Consider the following 27500-nt stretch of genomic DNA (forward strand, 5'->3'; position numbering starts at 1 on the left):
AATGAAAGTGATTGCATACCTAGCATATGACATGTTACATGATGTCTACATGTGAGCTATATTAATTTATATTTAAATAATTTGGGGAAAACAGTAAAACTTTAAATTATCAACAGAGAAACAAAAGTAGTTGTAATTTTTATTTTATTTAAAAATAATGGAACAGAAAAAAAGTTAAACTTCCTTAGCTTCAGTAGTTTTTAACATAGCAGAGTGGAGATTTAAGGAAGCATTGAAGCAAGACAAAAACCAGTGACATCTAATGTTTGGTAGTTGAATAGGTGGAATGGTGATGGTGGTGCTAAAATGTGGTAGAAGCTTCAGAGCACAGCTAATTGTTGTTATTATTTACTACCAAGTCAGCACTGATCAAACAGACCTGGAAACAAAAACTATCTCCACTTTTGTTTTTCCCTTCAAGAGGATAGAGTTTCTGAGACAAGCATGGCCAGAGCCTCAGGGCTGAAACATGTAAAACAATAGAAGAGTGTATTTCACTCTTTTTTTTTTAAATGATATCTTCTTTACCAACCACATGGTACTGGGTTCAGTCACACTGCGTGACACATTGGGCAAATGTCTTCTACTATAGCCTCGGGCCGACCAAAGCCTTGTGAGTGGATTTGGTTGATGGAAACTGAAAGAAGCCTGTCGTATATATGTGTATATGTATGTGTGTGTATAAGTTTATGTGTCTGTCTCCCAACATTGCTTGACAACCGATGGTGGTGTGTTTACGTCCTCGTAACTTAGCAGTTTGGCAAAAGAGACCGGTAGAATAAGTACTAGGCTTACAAAGAATAAGTCCTGGGGTTGATTTGTTCGACTAAAAGGCGGTGCTCCAGCATGGCCACAGTCAAATGACTGAAACGAGTAAAAGAGAGTTTCATCTTTTACTTATTTCAGTCATTGAACTGTGATGATGCTAAGGCAACTCCTTGAAAGGTTTAATCAACCTGGGAACATAAACAAACCAACATTGTGTTCATGTTTGTCCCCCACCACTTCTATTACAACACTGAGCTCACTGAAGCCTTGCGAGTAAATTTGGTAGAAGGAAACTGTATGGAAGTTCATCATATACACAGACAGGCACACACACATATCTCTGTATGTGTGATTGTGTTTGTACCCTCATTCCACTGCTTAATGACCAGTGCTGGTTTGTTTACATCCCCATAACTTAGCAGCTCATGAAAAGAAACCAATAAAATAATACCAGACTTGGGGGTAATTTGTTCAACTAAACACTTCGAGGCAGTGCCCCAGCATGGCTGCAGTCCAATGATTGAAACAAAGGCAGTGGTTTCATTAGAAATATGGTAACAAAAGGGTTAAGACTGATGTACTATTTGAGGGATATTTGGCTTCTATTTCTAATAGGCTGATCAGTCATCTAGTAGAGATCTCATTGGCCTGTGTGTGCGGTTCAGTGTGACGGTGTTGGGTTGTGGCAAGGGTAGTGGTAATTTGATAATTCTCTTCCTAGTCACTGAAGACAGAATAATCCAGTTTTGGTTTTATTTGTTTAGAACAAGATGATCAATGAATTCAGATTCATAAGTAGACATTTAGGAGAAGAAATACAGTAGGAGAGATGGGGTGGGGGAGAGAAAAGCAAATGAATGAAAAGTGACAGAATAAGAGGTATGTATAGACACATAAGATGAGAGCTATATATATATATATATATATATATATATATATATATATATATATGCACTAAAGTTTATTTGTATATTTGTGTGTATATATGCACATAGGTGTATATATAGGTATATATATGTATACATATATGTATATAATGTGATTGTTCATGTGAAAATAAGTGTGTATATGCATGTATATGTAAATATATTGGTGTATATGCATGTGTATATGTAAATATATTGGTGTATATGTAAATATTTGCTGAACTATTCGTGTGTCAAGTTATGTGGTTATTCTTATAAAGAAGTGTGTGTGTGCATGTTTGCATTAACAATGTGATATTGAAATGCTTGGCAAGATGTAACGAAGACCAAACCTGATCAGTCCACCCCATACTATCATAAAAAAAAAATGATTAAAACGATGATTATGTTATTATTATGTTATGACAATAATGAAGATACATGTGTGTTCAGATTGTATGTGTGTAGATACATGCATGCACATCAACATAACGTGTATGCGTACACATACATAAAGACATGTGTTATAAGTATAATACACACACACACACACACACACACATATATACATCTACAATTATTTTATATGTTTCTAAATGAAGAAATCAATAGGATATAGAACTGCCCAGAGTTCTTTGACCTAATTCCAAATAATGTCTAAAACCCATCATCTTGTAGCCAGAGTCAGCTGACGTGTATGTTGCTGGATGGATGCTCCAATGACATCATCGAGTTTTGCAGTGTTCTCACTCCTCACTCGCTGTCTCTCTCTCTCTCTCTCTACTTCTTTGTCTATTATTGTTGGACAGCTTGGAAATTCAGTTAATTATTTTAACTTCATGTGTGAACTTTGACCAATGATTCTGATGTGTATCTCTGTTTTATATATATATATATATATATATATATATATATTTTGCTGTTTGGTTTTGTTATGTTCTTGTGTTTATCACTCTCTTTATTCAACTACTTGCAGTTTTTATATTCATACACAAACACACACACACACACACTCTTACACGTAAACACATGTACACATGCACATTCATATACATACATTCACTCACACTCACACACACACATTCACATATAATGGAGTGATGGTTGTTAGAGATAAAGTTATTATTACCAGACTAAAATTTTTAAGTACATTTAAGAAAATGCAGCCCCCTCAATTTTTAGATATAAACTCAGGAGTAAGGACTACTAAATATTTTCTCAATAAATTTCTCATTGAATTTGAAAAACACCATTAAATACCAGGTGTGGCTTTGTGGTGTGAAGCTTGCTTTCCAATCACATGGTTCCAGGTTCAGTCCCACTGCATAGCACCTTTGGCAATTGTCTTCTACAATAGCTTTAGGCTGACCAAAGCCTTCTGAGAGGATTTGGCTGGCAGACACTGAAAGAAGCCCATCGTGTATATATATATATATATATATATATATATATATATATATATATATATATATATATATATATATATATATAATAAAGATTTAATTAAAAGATTAAATGTGGTACTTAAAATGTTTGAGGCACCAGAATTTGGTAAGGTAAAAACCAAAAACGAAATCAAGAGATTTGGTGAATAAAATTTGAAGAAAAGCAACAAAAATTCAATAGGTTATAGCAGTACGTACGTTTCGTACAAACTTCATTTATTTACGTAGTGAGAACACCACATAATATGTACAATGAAAATGTACTCCTCAGCTGCATAATGGGAGTTCAATTTTAGAAAGTCATTTTGTAGATGTGTGCAAAAAACAAGAGTAGGAGAAGAAGAAAATACCATTTTCATTGCACATATTATGTGGTGTTCTCACTACATAAATAAATGAAGTTTGTACGAAACGTACGTACTGCTATAACCTATTGAATTTTTGTTGCTTTTCTTCAAATATATATCATCATCATCATCATCATCGTTTAACGTCCGCTTTCCATGCTAGCATGGGTTGGACGATTTGACTGAGGACTGGTGAAACCGGATGGCAACACCAGGCTCCAAATAAGTATATATATATATATGTTTATTTATGTATGTGTGTCTTTGTGTCTGTGTTTGTACCCCCCCCCCCCATCATTGCTTGACTATCGATGTTGGTGTGCTTATGTCCCTGGAACTGTTTACCAAAGCCACTCATAAGGCACTGATTAGTCAGGGCTGTAGTAGAAGACACTCTGCCAAATGTACTGTGCCATGGGACTGAACCCAAGACCATGTGGTTGGGAATCGAACTTCTTACTACACAACCATTCCTAAGCCAGGTATTACAAAGACGAACACAGACGTAACAGATATAACACTCTTTTACTCTTTTACCTGTTTCAGTTTCTGTCTATCAAATCCACTCACAAGGCTTTGGTCGGCCCGAAGCTATAGTAGAAGACACTTGCCCAAGGTGCCACACAGTGGGACTGAACCCAAAACCATGTGGTTCGTTAGCAAGCTACTTACCACACAGCCACTCCTACGCCTAATTGAAATACACAAACCAAACTTACAGTCTTCTGCAATACCTGAATGCATCCTAGTTATAGAATGGATGAATATATTACAACTAAAAATCTCATAAAACTGAGCACAGAATATATTATATCTAATCACAAACTAAGACCCCAAATATCAGATTCCTGTTGCTCCCACAGCACACAAATTTATCTTCACTCATGAACAGTATTGCTCACATAGATTGCTACTAGTTTGTTCACACAGCAGAACATACTTTGGATAACCAGTTCAATATACAAACTCTATTGCAAGTGTGACAATGCTAAATTTCCTGGCTCAAATTGTTACGTTAGATACACAAGTGTCATACTTTCTCACTGGCTAATTATGCATTTGCTCTTGTGTTTGTCACTATTTTTATTCAACTACTTGCAGTTTTTATGTTCACACACGCACACACACACACGCACACACACACACGCATACTCTCTCACTCATACACACACTCATGCAAACACATGTACACACACATCCACAGATTCATACACACACATTCGCACTCACAAACTCTCTCACTGACACCCTTATGCAAACACACACACATATTATGGAGTGATGTTGTTAGTGATAAAGTTATCATTACCAGACTAAAAGTTTTAAGTACATCTTAAGAAAATGCAGCCCCTTCATTTTTAGTTATAAACTCAGGAATAAGGAATATTAAATGAATTTTTCAATAAATTTGAGAAACACCTATAAATACCTATCCATACATTAGGATAAGGAGCTATTATTGTACATTGCAAAGTAAGCACAAACACAGTTGTCTTCAATATAACATCTCTGTCTGTCAGTCTGTCTCTCTCTGTATTTATATATGTGTGTAGATGTGTAAATTAGACTATCCACCATATTGTTAGTTTAATTCACGATTGCTTTATAAGCAGCTAATTTATTATTAATTTGGGAAGGAAGCCAAAAGTACATCATCTCTGAAAAGCAGTCAACAAACCATGAAACAGTCTGTCAGAAGACTGCTTTTTTTTTTTTTTTCTGCATGTCAGTAGCCTATATTTGACTATTTTTGTTGTGTTTTTATACTACTTTCTGTAGGGTACAAATATGGTTGTAGCAATGATTCTCTATCTGTTGTGGTAATTAACAAACCTAAAAGTCAGAAGTGTGATATTAGAACTGGTGTTCAGTATTTTACACTTCTGAATTATATTTTACTTCATTGTTGCTATTTCCTTGCTATTCTATATGGTGGTGATAGATAAGTGCAAAAAATGTGTTTTCAATACTCACCATTCTTTCACTGTTGGCCAGAATCATGATTTATTGTAGAATAATATCAAGATAAACACACATTGGTTGTATTTTTCTAATTTCTTTAATTTTTTTTTTTTAAGAATATTCTTAGAATTTCAAAGATAGCAGACAATCTGTCTTTTTACTACAATGTATTGTGGTATATTCTATTTTTTATATGTTTTTGTGTATGCATTTTATTCATTTTGTTGTTTTCCTTCCTCTAAAAATACTAATGAGTTTGCAGGCTGAAATCATCAGAAATCGAAAAAATCCATTTATAAAATTTATTTCCTTTCTGATGTTTTTTGTTTTTTTTTCTCTCCTCCTCTCTCCCAGTAATTCTTTTGTTTAGAAATCAGACATAAGTCATTTTTGGTCTTCATGAGTTGGTTAAAAGAAAATTGAATTGCAAACAAAAGAAACAGTTAGTAAAAGAATTTTTTATTTAAATATTTAAATACAGAAATTAACATTTAAAACAATGTTGTAACTAAACACAAATTACAAGTAGGTAGAATTTCTACTTTTCTCTTTTGAGAATTAAAAAGTGCAAACATGTTTTAGGGTTCATACTCTTTAACCCTTTAGCACTCAGACTACCTTGTCAGATGTATTGCTTATTGATTCACATTGTTTTATGCCTGACTGGCCTTAGTACGGGTGACACGTAAAAGCACCCACTACACTCTCTGAGTGGTTGGCATTAGGAAGGGCATCCAGCTGTAGAAACTCTGCCAAATCAGATTGGAACCTGGTGTTGCCATCCGGTTTCACCAGTCCTCAGTCAAATCGTCCAACCCCTGCTAGCATGGAAAGCGGACGTTAAACGATGATGATGATGATGATGATGATGATGATATCTCATAGCTTCAAGATTATGATGATTGTTTGTTTTTAGACTGACATTATAGGGTAGCTGTGAGGGGTCAGATCTGGCTGAGTTGAACAGAAAGCAGGTAAAAAATTTGGGCTGGACATGCCCGAGTTAAATGCTAAATGTTTAAGTCAGTGGTAAGTAGATATTGTGGACCATTGTTTAAAGTGAATTCATTTCTTAAGCAAAATAACAAGAATTTCAAAGTAGCAATTCTTACACATTTGTGTCTGTTTATAATCAATAAATAACTTAATTCTCTTTTCTTCTCTTTTGTCTCTTTCCTCTTCTCCTCTTTCTCCTTTCTTTTGTAATTTTTTTATAATAGAAATATTCCATAAGACAACAAGCTCTACAGACATTATCTCTTTGATTGTCCCACTAATTGCAATGCTTCAGTGTTTTCTTTTGGTTTTTAAGATTTCATCTTGATTTTTTAATTAATTTCATGCTTTACTTGAATATGATATAACACACACACACACACACACACACACATATTATTTTACACCACTACACACACACAATCATCATCATCATCATTTATTTGCGAAAGATTCATTTGGTTGAATAGCCTTCCTAATGTCAGTCATTAAGTGCAGGTGTGGTTGTGTGGTAAGAAGCTTGCTTCCCAGCCACATGGTTCTGGGTTCAATTCCTCTTTGTGGCATCTTGGGTAAGTGTTTGCTACTAAAACCTTGGGCCGACCAAATCCTTGTCAGTAGATTTGGTGGACAGAAACTGAAAGAAGCTGATTGTATATGTATCTGTGTGTATTTTCCAGTCTCTGTTTGTGTTCCACCATCACCTGACAATCGGTGTTGGGGTGTTTATGTGCCCATAACTTGGCAGTTTGGCAGAAGAGACTGACAGAATAAATATCAGGCATAAAAAGTAAAAAAAAAGTACTGGAGTTGATTCATTCAACTAAAAATTTTTCAAGACAGTGCCCCAGCATGATCGCAATCTAATAACTGAAACAAGTAAAGGATAAAGATATGTAGGACAATCCATCTCTCATTTATCTGTGATATTAAAATGATGCAGTTTGTATAAATGAAATAGTTTGTTATGAAAAAGTGGAGAGGCCTAACATCATCATCATCATCATCATCATCGTTTAACGTCCGCTTTCCATGCTAGCATGGGTTGAACAATTTGACTGAGGACTGGTGAACCAGATGGTTACACCAGGCTCCAATCTGATTTGGCAGAGTTTCTACAGCTGGATGCCCTTCCTAACGCCAACCACTCTGAGAGTGGCACGAAGGCCAGTCAGGAGGTACTGGCAACGGCCATGCTCAAAATGGTGTATTTTGTGTGCCACCTGCACTGGAACCAGTCCAGCGGCTCTGGCAACGATCTCTCTCGCTTGAATGTCTTTACACGTGCCACCGGCACAAGTGCCGATATAAGACCCTTCATCACAAAACATCTGACTTAGTCTTCCTCATAGCAAACTAACTTATTCTACTTTTTAAGTTGTTTGTCTCTAGGTAAGCTGTCACTAACACCCTTGAAATCAACTGTGTCACTTTAATACAGATTATACTAGCGTTTTTATATTTTCTGTTCAACATTCTGCTAAAGTGGTTTGATCATTTGTTTTTTTTTTTAATCTCACTAACAGACAATGATGACATACAGAGACAAAGAATGTGTCTTGAAGCACCATTATTTTTTTCTTCTTTTTTTGTTTTTTTTTTCTTCTCTGTTAAAGAAATCTGACAAATACTGGTTTACTACAGTTTATATTGCTTTTTGCTTCGTCTATTTCTTTTTCGTCTTGGTCAATAAAATATTTAATCAAATACTTTTCTAATCCCTCTGCTTAACTTTACTCACAGACTGTAAATGAAAAATTGTCTGTACACAAATTAAATTTTTTTTAGCTAGATCAAGATTGATAAATTTATTAAACAATCTGGAATTTTCTTTTCTGCAAATTTTTTTTTTTTTTTTTTTTGTGTGTGTGTTAGTTATTTTCCTCTGTTTGCTCAAGATTGGTTAAATAATGGAGTAAATTTTAAAATAAATCTTTGAAGTAGTTTTTATGAATAATGCCATAGAAATTGCTTTGATCACTGTTATAGAAGCAATATTACTAGGATACATTCAAGTAGAGGTTTGCAAAAGTCTAGAACAGCTATAAATATATTCTAGGCCTACACTTCTCTGATCTTTTTGGCTGATTTACCCTTTTGATACCAACCCACTTGAGACTGCTCTTCATCCTATGCTACACAATTCTGTTTAAAAGTTATCTAGATTTTAAAACCTTCCATCAAAATTTCATGTTAATTTATGTTCCAAACACCAATTTAGATAAACGGTTATTTCACTAAATTATTATATTTCCAAATTAGTTGAAACAAAAGTAGTGTGTTTCAACAAATGTGAAACATTTAAAACATTTAAAGAATATATAGTCAAGATCAGCATACAGAAGCATATTTACTATGATTTTAACCATTCCATAAATTTCTGACGAATTTGTTCCATTCTTTGAATGCATTTTGTCTGGCATGCTAATGATTCTGCCAGCTTGCTACCTCAATAATAATAATAATAATAATAATAATAATAATAATAATAATAATAAAAGGAAAAATGAAAAGGTTCATTAGGTCTTTAGGCTTACATTTTTGCATCCTTAGAAGATAGCGCATGTGTGTACAGTTGCTCCAAGTAGATGAATGGAGTAGTAAGCCCATCAAATATGCATATATATATATATATATATATATATATATATATGCATATTTGATGGGCTTCTTTCAGTGTACCAAATTCCACTTTCAAGGCTTTGGTTGGCCTTAGGCTATAGTAGAAGACACTTGCCCGAGGTGTCACTCAGTGGGACTGAGCCTAGAACCTGTGGTTGGGAAGCAAACTTCTTACTGCTCAGCCATGCCTTACCTAAAGAAAGGAAAGTTTCATTTACATTTCTCAAAATACTGGAACAGCTTTTGGTATGTTGTGAAATAAAGGTTTACTTTGCATCACACACGCACATGTGTATGTATACACACGCACATGTGTATGTATACACATGCATATGTGTATCATTCATCGTTGTATATCTGCAGAAAACCAGTCCCTTGTGATATTCACTCTGCATTGTTACAAACAGCTTCTTTTCACTCACTATCAGAAATGCAGTGAATCAGTGAATGTCCTGTCGCATACTTCCAATCAATGCTGCTATTGTTCACCAATTGCAATATAAAATAAAATATATAAATATCATCAGGTCTTTTATTTTCCTGAGACTATTAGAATAGAACTTTTAGAGATTATTGTAATTCTATTGTTAATACTATTGTTCATATAATGTGGCTTTAGTCAGAGTTTTCTAGCTTCCCAATTCAAAGTTAATTTGCCATAGTAGGCCATATTCAAATTGACAATACTTTGTGTCAGTCAAGATTTGGTTGTCTTTAATATGTGTCTGGAAATATGTGGAAATATGTAATTTGAATACACCAGATGTTGGATTGTATTAGATTTGAAAGTACTATTTGTCAGATTTTATTTAACTTGAATGGACTACTTACCAACCAATGTGTAATTTGAACAGAAAATGTGCTTAACTATATATAAATTTAAAGGTCAACTTCCAAATAAACTTGTGTCCAATGTGTCTAGGCTATAGCACAAGCAGATTTGTTCAAAATTCATGATTTACATATTCATCCCGACAATTTCAATTGGTAAAAAAATATTTTAGATCATATATGTAAAAACAAACCAACACTGGTTGCCAAGCAAGGGGTTGTGTTTGTGGTAGAATAAAACCAAAAACACACATGCTTACATATACATATATGTCTATATATATGACATACAGATACATACTGCACATATATGATGGACAGACAAAGGCACACATATTTACATATATGTGTGTATATATATATATATATATATATATATATATTCATGAAGGTGCATGGCTCAGTGGTTAGAGCTTACGATTCTGAGGTTGTGAGTTTGATACCCAGACCGGGCTGCGTGTTGTGTTCTTGAGCAAGATACTTTATTTCACGTTGCTCCAGTTCACTCAGCTGTAAAATTGAGTTGCAGCGTCACTGGTACCAAGCTGTATTGGTCTTTGCCTTATCCTATGGGTAACATTGGTGGCACGGAGAGGGAAAGCTGGTATGCATGGGTGACTGCTGATCTTCCATATACAACCTTGTCTGGACTTGTGCCTCAGAGGGGAACTTTCTAGGTGCAATCCCATGGTCATTTGTGACTGAAGGGGATCTTTGTGTTATATATATGCACACACATACATACACATATGTGATGAACTTCTGCATAGTTGCTGCCTACCAAATTCACATGCAAGATATTGGTCAGCCCAGAGCTATAGTAGATGACATTCAAGGTGCCATGCAATGGGATTGAACCCAAAATTGCATGTATATATCAGTAGCCATTTTTTTTTCTATGTGTTATAGACAGTTTGATTATTTGCACCTGATAAATTTTTCTTCAAGAATTTTTGCGAAGACCAGCAGTTGCTTATGCAGGCACATTTTCTCTCTCTCCTTGTCACTTTTGCTGTTCAAGTTCAAGGCAAGGGCAATACAGTTGGACATCAGGGTCCAGTCAGAGCAGCTATTGTAAAACATTCTCTCCACTGCTCTGACAATTTCCCCAATTCTCCGATCCTTCATCCTGAAAGGCCAAGTTGAGACCTCAGCAGAAATTGAACTCAGAGTGCAGATTCAGAACAGCTACTTCTAGGCATATGTCCTGGACTTTGAAATAAGTGAAGCTCAAATATCTATTTTATAAACTGTGTCTCTCTCATACATTTATTAAAAACCATGCAGTTGAAAAGCAGGCTTCTAAACCACACAGCCATGCCCACATTTATATTAAACAAAGTTAATGTAATTGTTATAAAATGACTGCATATTATATTTATATCTGCCTACTTCTTTCTCTCTCTCTTAACCCTCCTCCTTCCATTGCTAAGTGAAACATGGTCTAAATACCTCTTTACTTATGGGACACCATGTATTGCACAGGAATAGATAGAAATAATGTAGATTGTTTTAGTTACCCCACCCTAAATATAAACTCAGTAGAAACAGATGCATTAGTTTCTCCCCATTGTTTCCTATGCACATTGAATGGAGAAATAATAACAATCTATATATGTACTTTCAAGGTTAATGAAAATGCAACTATTAGCTTCAGCTTCATCCTTTTAGTCAAAGATAAATGCCTAGGAACATCAAAGACTGCATTCTTTTATTGGTTTTTGTCATTGAACTGTGCCTCTTCTGAGGCAATGCCTTGAATTGTTTTACTCACTCAAACAAACCACAGTACTTAATCTGATATTCATTTTATAGATCTCTGATTACTAAACGGTATCTTTTATATCTGTTATCTGTTACTTGTTTCAGTCATTTGACTGTGGCCATGCTTGGGTATTGCCTTAAGGGGTTTTAGTTGAACAAATTGACCCCAGTACTTTTTTTTTTGATCCTGATACTTATTCTATCAGTCTCTTTTGCTTAACTGCTATCTAGCCAATTTGAACACAAAACAAGTCGGATATTAGGGCTGAATATGGTCAGTTTAAATACTAAAGGGTTAATGTCACAAAAAAAAAAGAAAAAACAAAGGTAGGTTTTTTCATGGCATGCTTTTGATTATAAGTCTGTATAATCAGAGCTGACCTGGGGTTAAACAATAACAGCAATAATAATTACATGTACTAGAATATTTAAATCCCCAAACCCTAGATATAATAGTTGTGACTATTAGTTTGTTTAGACCCACTCCAGTAGCTAACAAGCAAATCTTACCATTTGTAAACAGCTCTTAAGCTTCTGAATAACTCATCATGAAATCAGTCAAGGAGTACTTGAGATGTTCGTGAATTAAGTAATTGTACTCTATGTTCTGGTTAAGCAAATATTAGATGATATAATCTTTTACTTGCTTCGGTCATTAGATTATGTCCATGCTGGTGTACCACCTTGAATTTTTAATCGAATGATTCAACCTCAGTACTTTTTTTTTAAGCTGGTTGCTTATTGTATTGGTGTCTTTTGCATAACTGCTATGTTACGTGGATGTAAACACACCAACACCAATTGTCAAGGGGTGGTGGGAGACAAAGACTCTCACATACACATGCATACACAACAGGCTTCTTTCAGTTTCTGTCTACCAAATCCACTTAAAAGGCTTTGTTCAGCCCAAGGTGCCATGCAGTAAGACTGAACCTAGAACCATGTGGTTGAGAAGTAAGCTTTTTACTACCCAACCATGCCTGAGGCATCTCTCGTTTGTGAAAGCAGTCAAGTTTATTTCAAATATTCTCATTTTAAAAATCATCCCTGGCTAATTGTTGAGAGGACATTGGTGTTGCCTTTGCAGAGGTTTGCGCTCTCTGAGTGCTCTTGTTGCTATAGGTATCAACCCACAGGTGTTGAAAGTGTGCACCAATTGCATCAGTCTCCTTTGCCTGGCAGAAGTCATTGTCATTGTGCTTCCTTATAAAAATAAAAACAATAAATAAATTCATTCAGTATTGTATTTGGGTGTGTTTTCCTGAGTTACCTGGGAAACGCCCCCAAATGCAATACCCAAATTTTAATAATAAACACAAAAATTAATTTAGGATCAATTTTCTCATTTAGCACAAATTTTGTACTGGGCTGCAAGCACCCATATTATTTTTAATCTTTGAAGAAAATGTTTCATTTTCTTTTGTGCTGAAGCATCAGTATTATTTGTCTATGAAGCGTCAAATATCTTTCTGTTATACACTTTCATTTGTAGACATTTTCTCTCTTTTTCCTCTGTATCTTTCTTCCCCTCTTTCTCCATTTCATACCTCTTTACCTCTCTCATAGTAGTTCTCTTTCTTTACTTTCTTTTTGTTTACATTATTGTTTTTTCCTCGCCATCTCTCCAATTCCATTATTTTGTTTCCTTCTTTCTCTTCCTCTTTTTCCCCATCATCTTTCCTTACAATTCTTTCCTTGTCTTTTATTATCTCTACCTCTTTGTCACACATTATCATTCACGCTCACACAACCGCACACACACACACACACACACACACACACTCATGCACACACAACCTTCTCTTTCTCTGTTTCATTTAGCTTCTTTTTGTTTCTCTCACAGTTTCTCTCTCTCTCTCTCTCTCTCTCTCTGTGCTTCATTCTCTCACACCACCTCTCAACTCTTTCGAACTCTATCTATTTTGTCTTTATTCTCTGACCCTCTACTTTGTTTCATTATCTCTTCCTTCAATTCTCAGCTCCTTATCGACTTATCACCATTGTCTTATATCGTCCACCATCTTTTAACATCTTTGTTCATTGTCTCAATTTCTAATTTTATTTTTCCAGCCCACCTCTTTCTATTGCCTTTCATCTCTTTATTCTAAATCTCTCTTCAGTTTCAATCTAGTGACTCTGCAAAAATTCAATTCCTAAATTGACAAAAACTCTCCAATAACGGTAATGATTTCTAACAATAGAACTCTATAATGAGACTATCCTGACAAGCAGACAGTCACATGAGGTTGAGGACATGACGTCTTTAGTGCTGGTACCACAAAAAATAAGACAGGAAAATAAAGAAGAAATTTAAATGCACTCAGAACACTTTGTAAAATGTTAAGAGGATGTTTTAGTCTTGTTAAGGGCATGGCACTGCCCTACTATTGGTGCCATGAAAAAAGCCCAGTACCAGTGGTTGGTGTTAAGAAGGTAATCTTACCAAAGGAACCAAGGAAAAAATGAAATTCTTAAATGAGATGTCATTCTCTAATTCATCTAGGTTAGCAGCACTCATGAATATGGGCAAACTCTAGTTCTGGCAATTTGTTTAAGCAGGCCTCAAACATCTCATAATACCTTCGCGCTTTAGTTTGCCCTCTATTATTTATCTTGTTTCTCTCCATGAAATTCAATTGAATTCAGTTGTTGTCTTAAATTCATGCTTATTCATTTTCTAAGCTTCCTAAATTCATGCTACGTTATATTCTAATCACCTAGAATTCATTGCTCTTTTAAAAATTACGATTTATGCATTGTTGTCTCTCAAATATTTAAAATCTACAATTAAGAGCCCTATCTACTCGCTGGCGGTAACCCGCCCTCCCACCCCCTCCACCAGAAGTTCATTCCTCTGTCATCCTGTCAACCTCGGCTGTCTCCCGGAACCCATCTAGTAGCCTTGGCCATCCTCTCCCCTACCTTTGGGTAGCGCATTAAGTTTTGAGAAATGTTTTGCAGGTTGTAGGTACTGTTTTGCTTATGAATTCTTCCAATTGCAAGTTTTCTTTTCAGGTACACGACACTGCTTTTCCCCTTCCCAGGCTACAGGCCCACACCCCCAACACCCATACTGTTAGGATTGGCACTCTCAACGTCGGCACGCTGAAAGGTAGATCTGGTGAAATTGTTGAGATGCTTGAACGGAGACGCGTAGATATGTGCTGCATCCAGGAAGTAAGATGGAGAGGAGGTTCTGCGAGGTTCCTCACAGGCAAAGAACACAGGTACAAGATTTTCTGGGCAGGGAACACTGACGGGGTCGGGGGCGTAGGAATACTTCTAGCGGAGAAATGGGTGGATAAGGTAATCGAGGTCGTTAGAGTAAGTGACAGAGTACTTAAGATCAGACTAGTGCTTCATCATAGATTAGCTACTGTCATCTCAGCCTATGCACCTCAACCGGGGCTACCAGATGGTCTGAAAGACCAATTCTATGACACCCTCTTGCAAACTACCTCGTTGACGAGTGACAGGGACCTTCTCTTTGTGGCTGGAGACTTCAACGGTCATGTCGGACGTCGTGCTGGAGGCTTCCATGGCATACATGGAGGCTATGGCTTCGGTTCCCGCAACGAGGAGGGAACCAGACTGCTGGAGTTCTGTGATGCAACCAATCTTATGGTCTGCAATACCAACTTCAGGAAACCTGCCAGTCACCTAGTCACCTACCGCTCCGGCAGACACTCTAGCCAAATCGACTACATCCTCGCCAGAAATAGGGAAAGAGGGCAGCTTATAAATGCCAAAACCTACCCTGCCGAAGAATGTACCCCACAACATAGATTAGTAGTTAGCGACTTTGGGATCAAGGCAAAATGGGTGCCCAGAATTAGACAGGCTTGGAGAAGAAGGGTGTGGAAGCTTAAAGACCCTGCAAACGGACAGAGACTTAGAGACAAGTTACTTGAAGCATTTAACGAAATAGAAGGGGATATAGCATCATACAACGTGGAAGACAATTGGAGATTTCTGCGGGACAACCTGTTGAAAGCCACCGACCAGATTTGTGGGTGGTGTAAGGTCCCCTCCCGACCCAGAGTAACGTGGTGGTGGAACAAGGAGGTAGACAGGGCTATTAGACAAAAGAAACAGGCTTGGAAGGACTGGAAGAACGGTGGTAGCAGGGAATTGTACCAATGTGCCAGAAGGGAGGCTAGGCGACAGGTTTATTTAGCCAGAGGGGAAGCAGATAAGGAAAGATTTGCCAATGTTCTGCGCCGTGAGGACCAAAGACTCGAGGTATTTCGTGTTGCAAGACAGTGTAGGAGAGAGAATAGTGATGTTGTAGGAGAGAAATGTGTTCGCATGGATGATGGTATGCTTGCATTAAATGAGGTTGCAAAGAAAGAGGTCTGGAGATGCCACTACGATAGATTGCTTAATAAAGAGAATGAATGGGAGAAAGAGAGCCTGCCGTATGTCGACCCAATAGAGGGACCAGCTATCCGAGTTGATAGTACCAGGGTAGATAAAGCAATTAAGAGTATGAAGACCGGGAAAGCCCCCGGCCCATCAGGAATCACTGCAGAGATGCTCAAAATATCTGGCAGTGTTGGCTATAGCCTAGTCACCCGTATTACGAACCAGGTGATACACGAAGGAGTCATACCCAATGACTGGTGTAGCAGCATCATAGTCAACTGCTACAAAGGTAAAGGGGACGCTTTAGATACAAATAATTACAGAGGCATCAAGCTGTTAGATCAGGTTATGAAAGTTACAGAGAGGGTCATAGCCCAACTAATTAGGGAGCGAATCAATTTAGATGAGATGCAGTTTGGGTTCGTGCCAGGTAAAAGCACTACTGATGCCTTATTTCTAGTGAGACAGTTGCAGGAGAAATACCTAGCTAAGGATAAACCTCTGTACCTGGCTTTCGTTGACATGGAGAAAGCCTTTGACAGGGTCCCCCGATCCCTTATCTGGTGGTCAATGAGGAAACTTGGGATAGAAGAATGGTTAGTGAGAGCTGTGCGAGCCATGTACAGAGATGCTGCCAGTAAGGTGAGGGTTGGAAATGAGTACAGCAATGAATTCCGGGTAGAGGTAGGGGTCCACCAAGGTTCAGTCCTCAGCCCCCTCTTATTTACCATAGTCCTCCAGGCAATCACAGAGGAGTTCAAGACAGGTTGCCCTTGGGAGCTCCTCTATGCTGATGACCTTGCCCTAATTGCGGAGTCACTATCAGAACTAGAGGAGAAGTTTCAGGTGTGGAAGCAAGGTCTAGAATTGAAGGGCCTTAGAGTCAACCTAACTAAAACCAAAATCCTAATAAGTAGGAAGGTAGATAAAACACAAACCCCTTCAGGTAGATGGCCCTGCTCAGTATGTAGAAAAGGAGTAGGTAGTAACTCTATAAGATGTACCCGGTGCAAGCTATGGACACATAAGAGGTGCAGCAACATCAAAGGCAGGTTAACTAGCAAGTTAGTTTTTGTTTGTGGCAGATGTTCAGGTGCAATAAAGACTGCAAACAAACAGGAAACAACTTCTATCTCATTCCAGGGTGAAAAACTAGAGGTAGTCGATAGCTTCCGCTATCTGGGCGACCAAGTTAGTAGTGGGGGTGGGTGCGCTGAAAGTGTAGCTGCTAGAATAAGAATAGCCTGGGCAAAGTTTAGAGAGCTCTTACCCCTGCTGGCGACAAAGGGACTCTCACTCAGAGTAAAAGGCAGACTGTATGACGCATGCGTACGAACAACCATGCTACATGGCAGTGAAACATGGGCTGTAACTGCTGAGGACATACGTAAGCTCGCAAGGAATGAAGCCAGTATGCTCCGTTGGATGTGTAATGTCAATGTGAATACCCGTCAGAGTGTAAGTATCTTGAGAGAAAAGCTGAACATTAGAAGCATCAGTTGTGGCGTGCAAGAGAGACGATTGCGCTGGTATGGACATGTGGTGAGAATGGAGGAGGATAGCTGCGTGAAAAAGTGCCACACCCTAACAGTTGAGGGAACCCGTGGAAGAGGTAGGCCCAGGAAGACCTGAGCTGAGGTGGTGAGGCAAGACCTTCGTACATTGGGCCTCACCGAGGCGATGACTACGGACCGAGACCTTTGGAAATGTGCTGTGCGTGAGAAGACCCGGCAAGCCAAGTAAGATCGTTGCCAGTGCCCCTGGACTGGTTCTTGTGCGGGTGGCACATGAGATGCACCATTTTGAGCGTGGCCGTTGCCAGTACCGCCTGACTGGCTCCTGTAGGATTTTCGAGCGAGATCGTTGCCAGTGCCCCTGGACTGGCTTGTGCGGGTGGCACATAAAAGACACCATTTCGAGCGTGGCCGTTTCCGTGCGGGTGACACGTAAAAGCACCCACTACACTCTCTGAGTGGTTGGCGTTAGGAAGGGCATCCAGCTGTAGAAACTCTGCCAAATCAGACTGGAGCCTGGTGTTGCCATCCGGTTTCACCAGTCCTCAGTCAAATCGTCCAACCCATGCTAGCATGGAAAGCGGACGTTAAACGATGATGATGAATTCTTGCATGACGATGATGATGATATTCTTTCTTTCTTGCCTTTAACCCTCCAACGCAGAGTATAGGCCACTTATAATTGAATTCCATGTCGCATAATTTTTCGCTTCTGTAATTATACTCTGCCATGAATGTCCCTCTTTCTCTAGTTCCTTTTGTGTTGATCTACGCCACAAGTTCTTAGGCCTACCCATCTTTCTATATCCATCCGGATTCCACTGTAATGCACTTTTCGCTACATTTGGTGTGTCCTTTCTAATTGTGCTACCAATCCACTTCCACTTCTTCTTAAATATTTGCTCCCTAATCGAAACTTGATTCGTTTTTTGCCATAGCTCCATATTGCTTATGTGTTCGGGCCATCTGATTTTAAGTATACTATGCAAGGACCTGTTGATGAATGATTATATTTGGTTATTTGACTTAACTGTTGTTCGCCATGTCTCAACCCCATAAAGTGATGATGATGATATGCAAGGTCATGTACTTTTAGGCAGAGAAAAATCAACTAAATTGATCACAATGTTTGACTGGTACTTCATGTATCAACCCCACAAACGACTAAAAAGCAAGTTCAGCATTCAGTAGAATTTGAAATTGAAAAAATAAACTAATATGGTTTTGTGTTTAAGAAACTTGCTTTGCAACTATGGAGTTTTGGGTTTAGCACCGTGGGCAAGTCTCTTCTACTATAACCCCAGAACAACCAGTGCTTTGTGAGTGAATTTGGTAGGCAGAAACTATTCTTTTAAGGCGGCGAACTAGCAGAAACGTTAGCGCGCCAGGCGAAATGCTTAGCGGTATTTCGTCTGCTGCTACGTTCTGAGTTCAAATTCTGCCGAGGTCGACTTTACCTTTCATCCTTTTGGGGCTGATTAAATAAGTACCAGTTACGCACTGGGGTCGATATAATTGACTTAATACGTTTGCCTGTCCTTGTTTGTCCCCTCTGTGTGTAGCCCCTCAGTTTCTAGACATGAGTGGTCCCGAGACCAAGGCCTCTACTACGATTTTTAAGAAATGTGGTGGAAAACTAGCTCAGGAAGGCAGGGACACTACTCCATGGACCCTTTTGGAGCCCCCATCCTTTATTGTTTATTCATGTTTAATAATAGTGTTTTCTTTATGGTTGTAAATATTGTATATGTATAGACATAGCTGTGTCATTAAGAAGTTTACTAGTCAGGCCATGAAGGACTGCTGCAGCCTGGCCTGTCCCATGACTGAAACCAGTAAAAGTATGAAGTAAATGAAAGTTAGTCTTGTAAATAATTGGTAGTCTGTATACCATTCCAGCTACTTATTCCAGGCATGGTTGTGTTCTATGAATGCGTATTACTTGACTGTCTTTTGGAGGAAAAGCTTCCTTCTCAATCTTTACACACACACACACACACACACACACACACAAGCACATTCACACACATTCAGTCACTCTCTGTCCGTACCGCCTCTTTCAATACTCCTTATACATTATTTGTCTCTTCATTTAAATTGTGTGGAAACAGATTGCAAATTCATTAGAGAGTTAGACAATAATGCATTGTGGTAGGTATCTTATTACCTCCCTTTACTTTGTGTCCAACCCCTGTCCTGGTTGATATTGCCTTTAATCCTTCTGAGATCAAGGAAACAAATCTTGATTATGCAGTGGCTTTTGTTTAATGAAATTTACCCTTGCTAGTACCCCGGTATGGGAAACTAGCGAGAGTAAGAAGACGGTGGGAAACGTTTAGTGAGTTGTTACACTGGCACGTTAGAAAAATTATTCGAGCGAGGTCATTGCCAGTGCCACTGGATTGGTTCCTGTGCAGGTGGCACATAAAAAACACCATTTTGAGCATGGCCATTGCCAGTACCGCGTGAGTGGCCCTCATGCCAGTGGCATGTAAAAGCACCCATTACACTCCTGGAGTGGTTGGCGTTAGGAAGGGCATCCAGCTGTAGAAACTCTGCCAGATCAGATTGGAGCCTGGTGTAGCCATCTGGTTCACTAGTCCTCAGTCAAATCGTCCAACCCATGCCAGCATGGAAAGCGGACGTTAAACGATGATGATGATGATGATGATGTTGGTACTAAAGGGATTCTTTTTCCAAATGAAGTATAGGTGTAATACCAACGCAAAACATGGACGATAGATGTAGAGAATTTGTGAAACTGGAAAGAATGAAGTATGTACCACTGGATGTGTAATGTTGGTGTTCATGAGTGATGGAGCACAAATGAGCTGGGGAAAAGAAGGCCTTATGATTAGATGTAACAGGCAAGGGAAAAGAATGTGGTAATGTAGATTGGGGATGTCAGTTGTGGAAAGAAGTACCATGTACTCTAAGTTGCATAACTATGTGGAAGAGTAAGAGTGTAGAAAGACTTGAGGAAAAATGGTGAAGGATGATCTCAAGAAACTGGACCTCATGATGGAAAATGACAAATATCCTCAACAAGTGGCAAAACACTGTGCTAGAGGAGACTCATCTAACCCATGCAAGCATGGAAAAGCGGAAGTAAAATGATAACACATTTATCTTATATTTATTCATTTTTATTTCTCTGTTTTGTCTTGTAGTCATTCTTTTGTTTATAATGGTATTTATGTGTACACATATAAATTTAAGCATGCATGTGTGTGTGTGTGTGTGTGTGCATGTATATGTATATATATGTGTGTATATATATAATTTGTATGTTTGTGTTTATTAGTGTGTGCGTTTGAACATATATGTAGATCTGTTCAAATCTGTGTTTGACATTTAAAAATACTTTGACTGCATCTTCTCTATCTTTTTTTCCCACTGATCTGTCGTGCTATTTTTTTTTATTTATCTATCTATCTATTTATCTATTTATTTATTTATTTATTTTACTTAGATTTGAGACACTCAATCTGCCTGTTTGTCTATCTTTAGTAAACGACTGTGCGGTTTATAAGACAGGCCCAGGACTGGTCTGAATATAGTACACTGCAAACACCACACACAAGAGGAAATTATACTTCTCACACTGTTTACAGAATCTAACAAGTGTTGGGAGAGGAGACTGGTTTTAATTTCTCTATTTTATATATATATATTCTTTATTTTTGCCTTTTGGCCTTTCACTGTAAATCAGTTAAAAGGGTTCTTTATATATACATACATATGGATACACATTCACACACATAAATCTAATCACTCACATATATATATAAAAGGAAACTTAATTATTTACATATGAGTATATTCTAAAAAGAAGTTCAGTGATTCTTTTTTTTTTTTTCATTTTATTTCTAATTATTTTTTTTTTAAGCACTATATTTTCCATTCTTCAACTGCTGCCTTGAATTAAATCTACAGTTGGAATATTCCATATTATATCTTTGGTAAATTTTGAAGGTGAAAGCATAAAAGTGTTGAAATGGTAAAGAAAGAAAAACAAATGCTGACGAAACCCTCACAAACCTGGAACGAATAATAACAAGAGATTAAAAAAAATCAGATACGGCCATTTATTATTTATACTTCATACATGTTTATTTAATTTTTATAAGAAGCAAAAAAAAAAAAAAAAAAAAACTACAAAAAACCTCTTCTCTGGAAGTAAGAAGAGAAAACAAAACAAAATAACAGAAAATGCCAAAAATTGAGATTCTTTGATGAGACTTAATGAAGCTGGTCTTTTAGTCATTTGGATTAATCTGGATGAAACATTTGGGAAAGTAACACATATTCACAGACATATATACATACATATATATATATATATATATATATATATATATATATATATTATTTATACATATGCATGTATATATTATACATACACATAAATGGTAAATAACGAGGAATTGATTTTCTCACTTCTGGATTTATTGATTGATTGATTAAACAGCTCATAAGTATGGTAGGAAAGAAAGATTCTTTTCTTTGGCTCTTCATTTTTGGTTTTCACTTATTGACTCATTGTCACTTCCTAATTATCTGGCATATCATATCGGTTCTATAAATATTTACTTAGATAATTCTCCCCGAACCTCTTCTGTTTTACACTAAGTTTTCTTTCTTACCATTTAATATACCAGAAATATAAAACAACACATTCGTGTACTTACTTCAAATGTATTAATGTGCGTGTGTGTGTATACACACACACACACACACACACACACACACACACACACATATATTCAAACACTCACATAGCAATACATAGAACCTATATATACATGCACACACGTTTAAAGTGACTTGTACTGAAATGTTTATTTTCCTTTCCCTGCTATATTCAATGAAGATATAAATATGAGGGAATAGCAACGTTATATATATATATATATATATATATATATAAAACCTTTGTGTTTGTATCATATGTTTGTAAGTTTATTTTAGTAATTGTGACTAAGGCTTTGTTGGAGTATCACCTCTTCATGTGTAAAGGAGTTAGGGTTACCTATTCAGGCCTAAAGGTTTTGTGAAAAAGAATCTTACGGTTCATTCTACTTAGCAGTTGATTTACAAAATACAAATACACGCACACACACACACACACATACATAGAGAAAGATATAAAATCTGTAAATGTACAAACATCCAGATTTCTGAGTACCATAATTTTTTTCTATAATATAATTTCTGTACATCACCTCCAAACCTTCCAATATATATATATATATATATATTTACAGATAGATATATAGATATGTGTTTACATTTATGGTGATATACATTTATATCTTTTAGAGATGTTATAGTTTGAATTATGAAGTGACTGCATATAAATATATAATACACAAACACACACACATATATTGTATTTATTTCTGCGCTTTGCTATACTGCATCTTGGTCTATTTTAGGCAGTTCTAGTAATATGTTAGTATTTCTGAGAAGCGATTCCTATCCCCTTGCTCAATTTGTCTCTGTTCATGGGGAAAATGTCACTGTGAGTTGTTCCCCGTGACCCTTTCTAAAGTGCAGTTTAATTGACTCTGTGAGAGACAGTGAGAAAGACTGAATATTCAACCCCCCTCTCTTACTTGATTTTTGTACTTTATTTATTGATTTAAGATGGATGAGGAGAAAGATTAATGTGCCCTTTGGTTTGGTTTGGTTTTTTTTGTGCCCTTTTAAAGGTTTCCCAGTTTCAATGGCATATATGTTCACCAGCTGGACGGGACGCCAGTCCATCGCAGCGTTACTCATTTTTGCCAGCTGAGTGGACTGGAGCAACATGAAATGAAGTGTTTTGCTCAAGAATACAACGCGTCGCCCGATCCAAGAATCGAAACCACAATCTTACAATCGTGATGCTGACACCCTAACCACTAAGCCACACGCCTCCACGACCCTTGGTTTTAGCAGAGTTCAAACTCAGAGTGCATAAGCTTGAAACAAATACAGCAAGGCATTCTGTCTGATACTCTATCAACTTAGCCTATTCACATCATATATATATATATATATATATACCTCACATATATATATATATATATATATATATATATATATACCTCACATAGAAAAATGCGTACAGGCTAATTGTACATTAATTTATATTATATTACACCCTATTTTGTATTGAGTGCTCTAAATTTTTAATCAGATAATGATTTTATATTATACATATGCACTCATACACATGGATTTAGCCAAGTATCAAATTACACATTGGCATCTATTTTGACCTTGAATTGTAAATGTGACAGATTTGTTTGCCAATCAAAAATAAATTTCAGGCCTAATGTTGACTGTCTTTGAGTATTTCCTCTGTGAAACTTCAAAGCAAAATAAGAATGAATTTATTCCTGAGTAGCATTTAAACAATATTTCCTTTGTACAGTGATAAACCTTGATTGAAAAGTATAGCAATCATTCATATCTCTTACTCTCATTACTAGACTTTGGCTGCCTTGAAAAAAAATTGCAGCCACGGATAATATACATAGACATACTGTATATAGAAACCTTAATAGGGCTACTACATAGACATTTGGCCTTCTAGAAATAGTAACCAAATCCTTCTCATATCACAGCCAGCCATTAAAAACAAAAACAAAAGGACAATCTAAATCAATATACATTAAACCTGAAAAATAATGTCTGAAAGATCAAGAGACATAAGCAAACAAAGAATTTGCAAGTTAAACTAGCTATATTTGCAGAAGAATTGTAATTGCTTTGGTTTGATTCTTCACTTTAAGCCAGTTTTTAGGTTTGAAGAATTCAACCAATACAGCAGCCTCGTTTTTATTACAACACCACCAACATCCAAAGAATTATTGACTATTTCTTTGGATGTTTGCTCCTAGATTTATTTGTAAAGTTTAAATTAAATGAAAATTACATTGTTGTTACATAGCTGTAAAAATGGATACACACCATAACATCAAACACAAATCTTTTATATTTGATTGGTTGATGATTAATAATCTCGCAATATCTCCTAATTATTTCTGAGAAATCGTCTATTATTATTATCATCATCATCATCCTCAGCCTCATTATTATTATTATTATTATTATTATTATTATTATCTGAATATTATAAATATTTAAGCATTTTATTATTTCCCCCTTTTTTTTAATTTGCACTTTTAAGATTCTTGAAGATGAAAGTGTAGTGAAAGCACGCAATATAAACTATTGAATTAGAAACAACAAAAACAACAACAACAGTAGTAATAGTAATAATAATAATAATAATAATAATGATTATTTATTTATTTGCCTCAATGGCTACAAAAATGGTACATTACAAAACCAGTATAAATAACAAAATGTATATAACCAGGTGCTAGTCGGCAGAAACATATAATATAGGAAATATAATTTATCATTACAAGTGAAATATCTATGGCTAAATAGGAATATAATAAATAAGAATATAGTTGTATAGTTATCATATAAGTCATGTTTTATTTCCTTTTTAGTGCTCATAATTTCACTAGAAATTCTCTCTTTTCTTAGTAATATCAACAAGCATTTATTGGTGTATTTTCAGGATTCCACTTTGAATTACTTTCTGTTTGCCAAATTAAAGAATGTCACTCACAACATTATTAACACTTTATTACGTACTTCAAATTGCTTACTGGCAATTGGTTTCAAGCAATCATACTTGCCTTGTATACACTCTAAATCAGTGTTATCTATTGTAATTGCAAATGGACTGTGTTTCTTAGTTCTGTAACCATCTGTTATGATTTGGACAGTTACATAACTAGCACAATGTTTTCATGTGTTCAGAGAAATCGGAAAAGTTTTCTAGATGATAAAGGTAAGAAAATCTATTAAAAAAAAATATTAAAATAATAATTTTGCATTTTCTTCCATTTGATAATTATCATTTCCTTCTTCTTTCTTTGCCTACTGTTTTATTTGTTATATTTAGTAAAAATGTCTAAGTAAACATTTCAATACTGGCAAGATTCCAAAAATGGTATTTTCCCCCATATTATAACATTCATCTCATGGTCAAAGTGTTGCATAGTTAGAGATGCTGCATGTAATGTGTTCTGTAATGTGTTTATTCAAACAGTCCAGTACAGGTTTCACAAGAGAATGTGACACAGGAATATCCTTGCCACAAATCAACTTATATCACTTTAGAACTATTTATAGTGAGATTAATTGATGATGCAGACTATCTTTAGTCTCCCTATATCCCCCATTGTTTACTTTATCGGATATTGAGTTCACATCTACTTCACATATTTTTGCTATGCATTTGATTTCAATTATCTTGATGTTTGAGATGGTTGTCAGGTGTGACACCTTGTGTGACACTGTGTGACACCTTGGGCTAATATCTGTTACTAAAGCCTGGGCAAATCAAAGCCTTGTGTGTGGATTTAGCAGACAGAAACTGAAAGAGTCCATCATGTGTGTGTGTATCCTTGTCTTAACATTGCATGATAGTTGTAAATAGGTATTACTATCACAGAAGCAGCATCCTTTTTTTTTGTCTTCCCCAATCTTACAACATATCCAACCATGACAAAATATCACTATGCTGTGCTTGGAGACAGGTGAGGGTTTCCAGCTGTAAAAGAACTCACTCCAATGAATTCTTAACTGACTGATGCAAAGCATGGAAAATTACATGATAAAGCAATGACAATGATGAATAAACGAAGGGGTGCTGAAAAGTTCCTGGCTTTAAAGGTATCACGAAAGGCCTGGTTGGAGGCCCAGCCTTCCAAGTTCTTTTACAGGGGTTTAGAAAAACTGAAGGACTGCTGCAATAAGTGTGTGAATCTGAGAGAGGAATATATAAAATCATAATTAACTCATCCTCCTGTATTTTTTTTTTCAACACCAGGAACTTTTCAGCACCCCATTGTATATGTCAGATGATTAATTTTAGCAAACTAATTAATTGTACATGTATGTTATATAAGCAATTTGAGATAGAGATAGGAGCAACAAGCCCATTGACTGTTTGTTGTTCTTTTCTGCTTCAAATTGTTTCTTATAATGCTTGATATGATTTACTTTAAAGCTTTAGAAGTGAATTTTAAAATATCATTATGAATATTTATTCTTTCTCTTGAATAATTGTTGTAAATATTTCCGTATTATCTCACAAGGCCACATTTGAAAAAAACTATAAGCCTATGCATGTTGGGGTATTTATCTTGAGTCTGTTTGTTGCCATAAAACTAGGGCTGTACCCAGCCCTGGGGAGCCTCTTTGGGTTTACATAGCATTAGCATATATAATAGTTGTTTTGTTGTGACTCAGTACCTAGATATTTGTGGGTCCTCACTTTACCTACAGGACAGAAATAGGTCACAAATCTGTTGATAAATAAACCCTATAACTGATGAATATCTATTTATCTGAAGTGGTGTCACATTTTATCTCTGATTCACTTAACACCACATAAACAGAACTAAAGAGTAGTTTTATGTCTATTGAAAGTCCTATAGGATATATGACATTTTACTTTTGTCTGAAACTAAGAATTTTATCATCTCTGTTTCTAAACATCCCTATTTTAACAATTTCATTTCATTTTATTTTAACAATTTTATTTCATCTGTTGTATAACTATGAAAATTAAATTTTTTTTTCCCTTCATATCACAACTTACTTCCCAAGTAGCTTTTCCTTTTTTATCATTTGCCATCCAAATAAATGAAAGCATCATCACCCTCCTCATCATTCATTGTTTTAACCCTTTAACATTCAGATTATTCTGTCAAATGTAATGCTTATTTACTCACATTGTTTTGAACTAATCATGGACTGTATTGTAGCTTTGAGATTTTCATGACGTGATTGCTTATTTTTAGAAGGACATAGTAGGGTAGGTGTGAGAGGCTGTATCTGACTGGTTTGAATATAAAATGTAGAATATTTTGACCAGATCTGGCTGGTTTGAATGTTAAAGGGTTA

At 36.3% G+C, this 27500-nt stretch overlaps 1 protein-coding gene across 14 annotated transcripts in view; it reads left to right on the plus strand.

Moving 5' to 3' along the window:
* LOC106884182 (glutamate receptor-interacting protein 1) overlaps positions 1–27500 on the plus strand; it is a 542605-nt gene that overhangs the window by 325133 nt on the left and 189972 nt on the right. Inside the window, exon 1 of one of the 14 annotated variants that reach the window (XM_089349563.1) lies at positions 25102–25377. The exons of the other annotated variants lie outside the window; for them this stretch is intronic. Coding sequence (XP_089205689.1) covers positions 25329–25377 — 49 coding nt within the window. The 5' untranslated portion in view covers positions 25102–25328. Of the gene's footprint in view, positions 1–25101; positions 25378–27500 lie in introns of those variants that run through there. 14 annotated transcript variants of the gene reach the window in all.

Source organism: Octopus bimaculoides, chromosome 1 (genome assembly GCF_046866305.1).
Source record: "Octopus bimaculoides isolate indiv1 chromosome 1, ASM4686630v1, whole genome shotgun sequence".
NCBI lineage: Eukaryota > Metazoa > Mollusca > Cephalopoda > Octopoda > Octopodidae > Octopus > Octopus bimaculoides.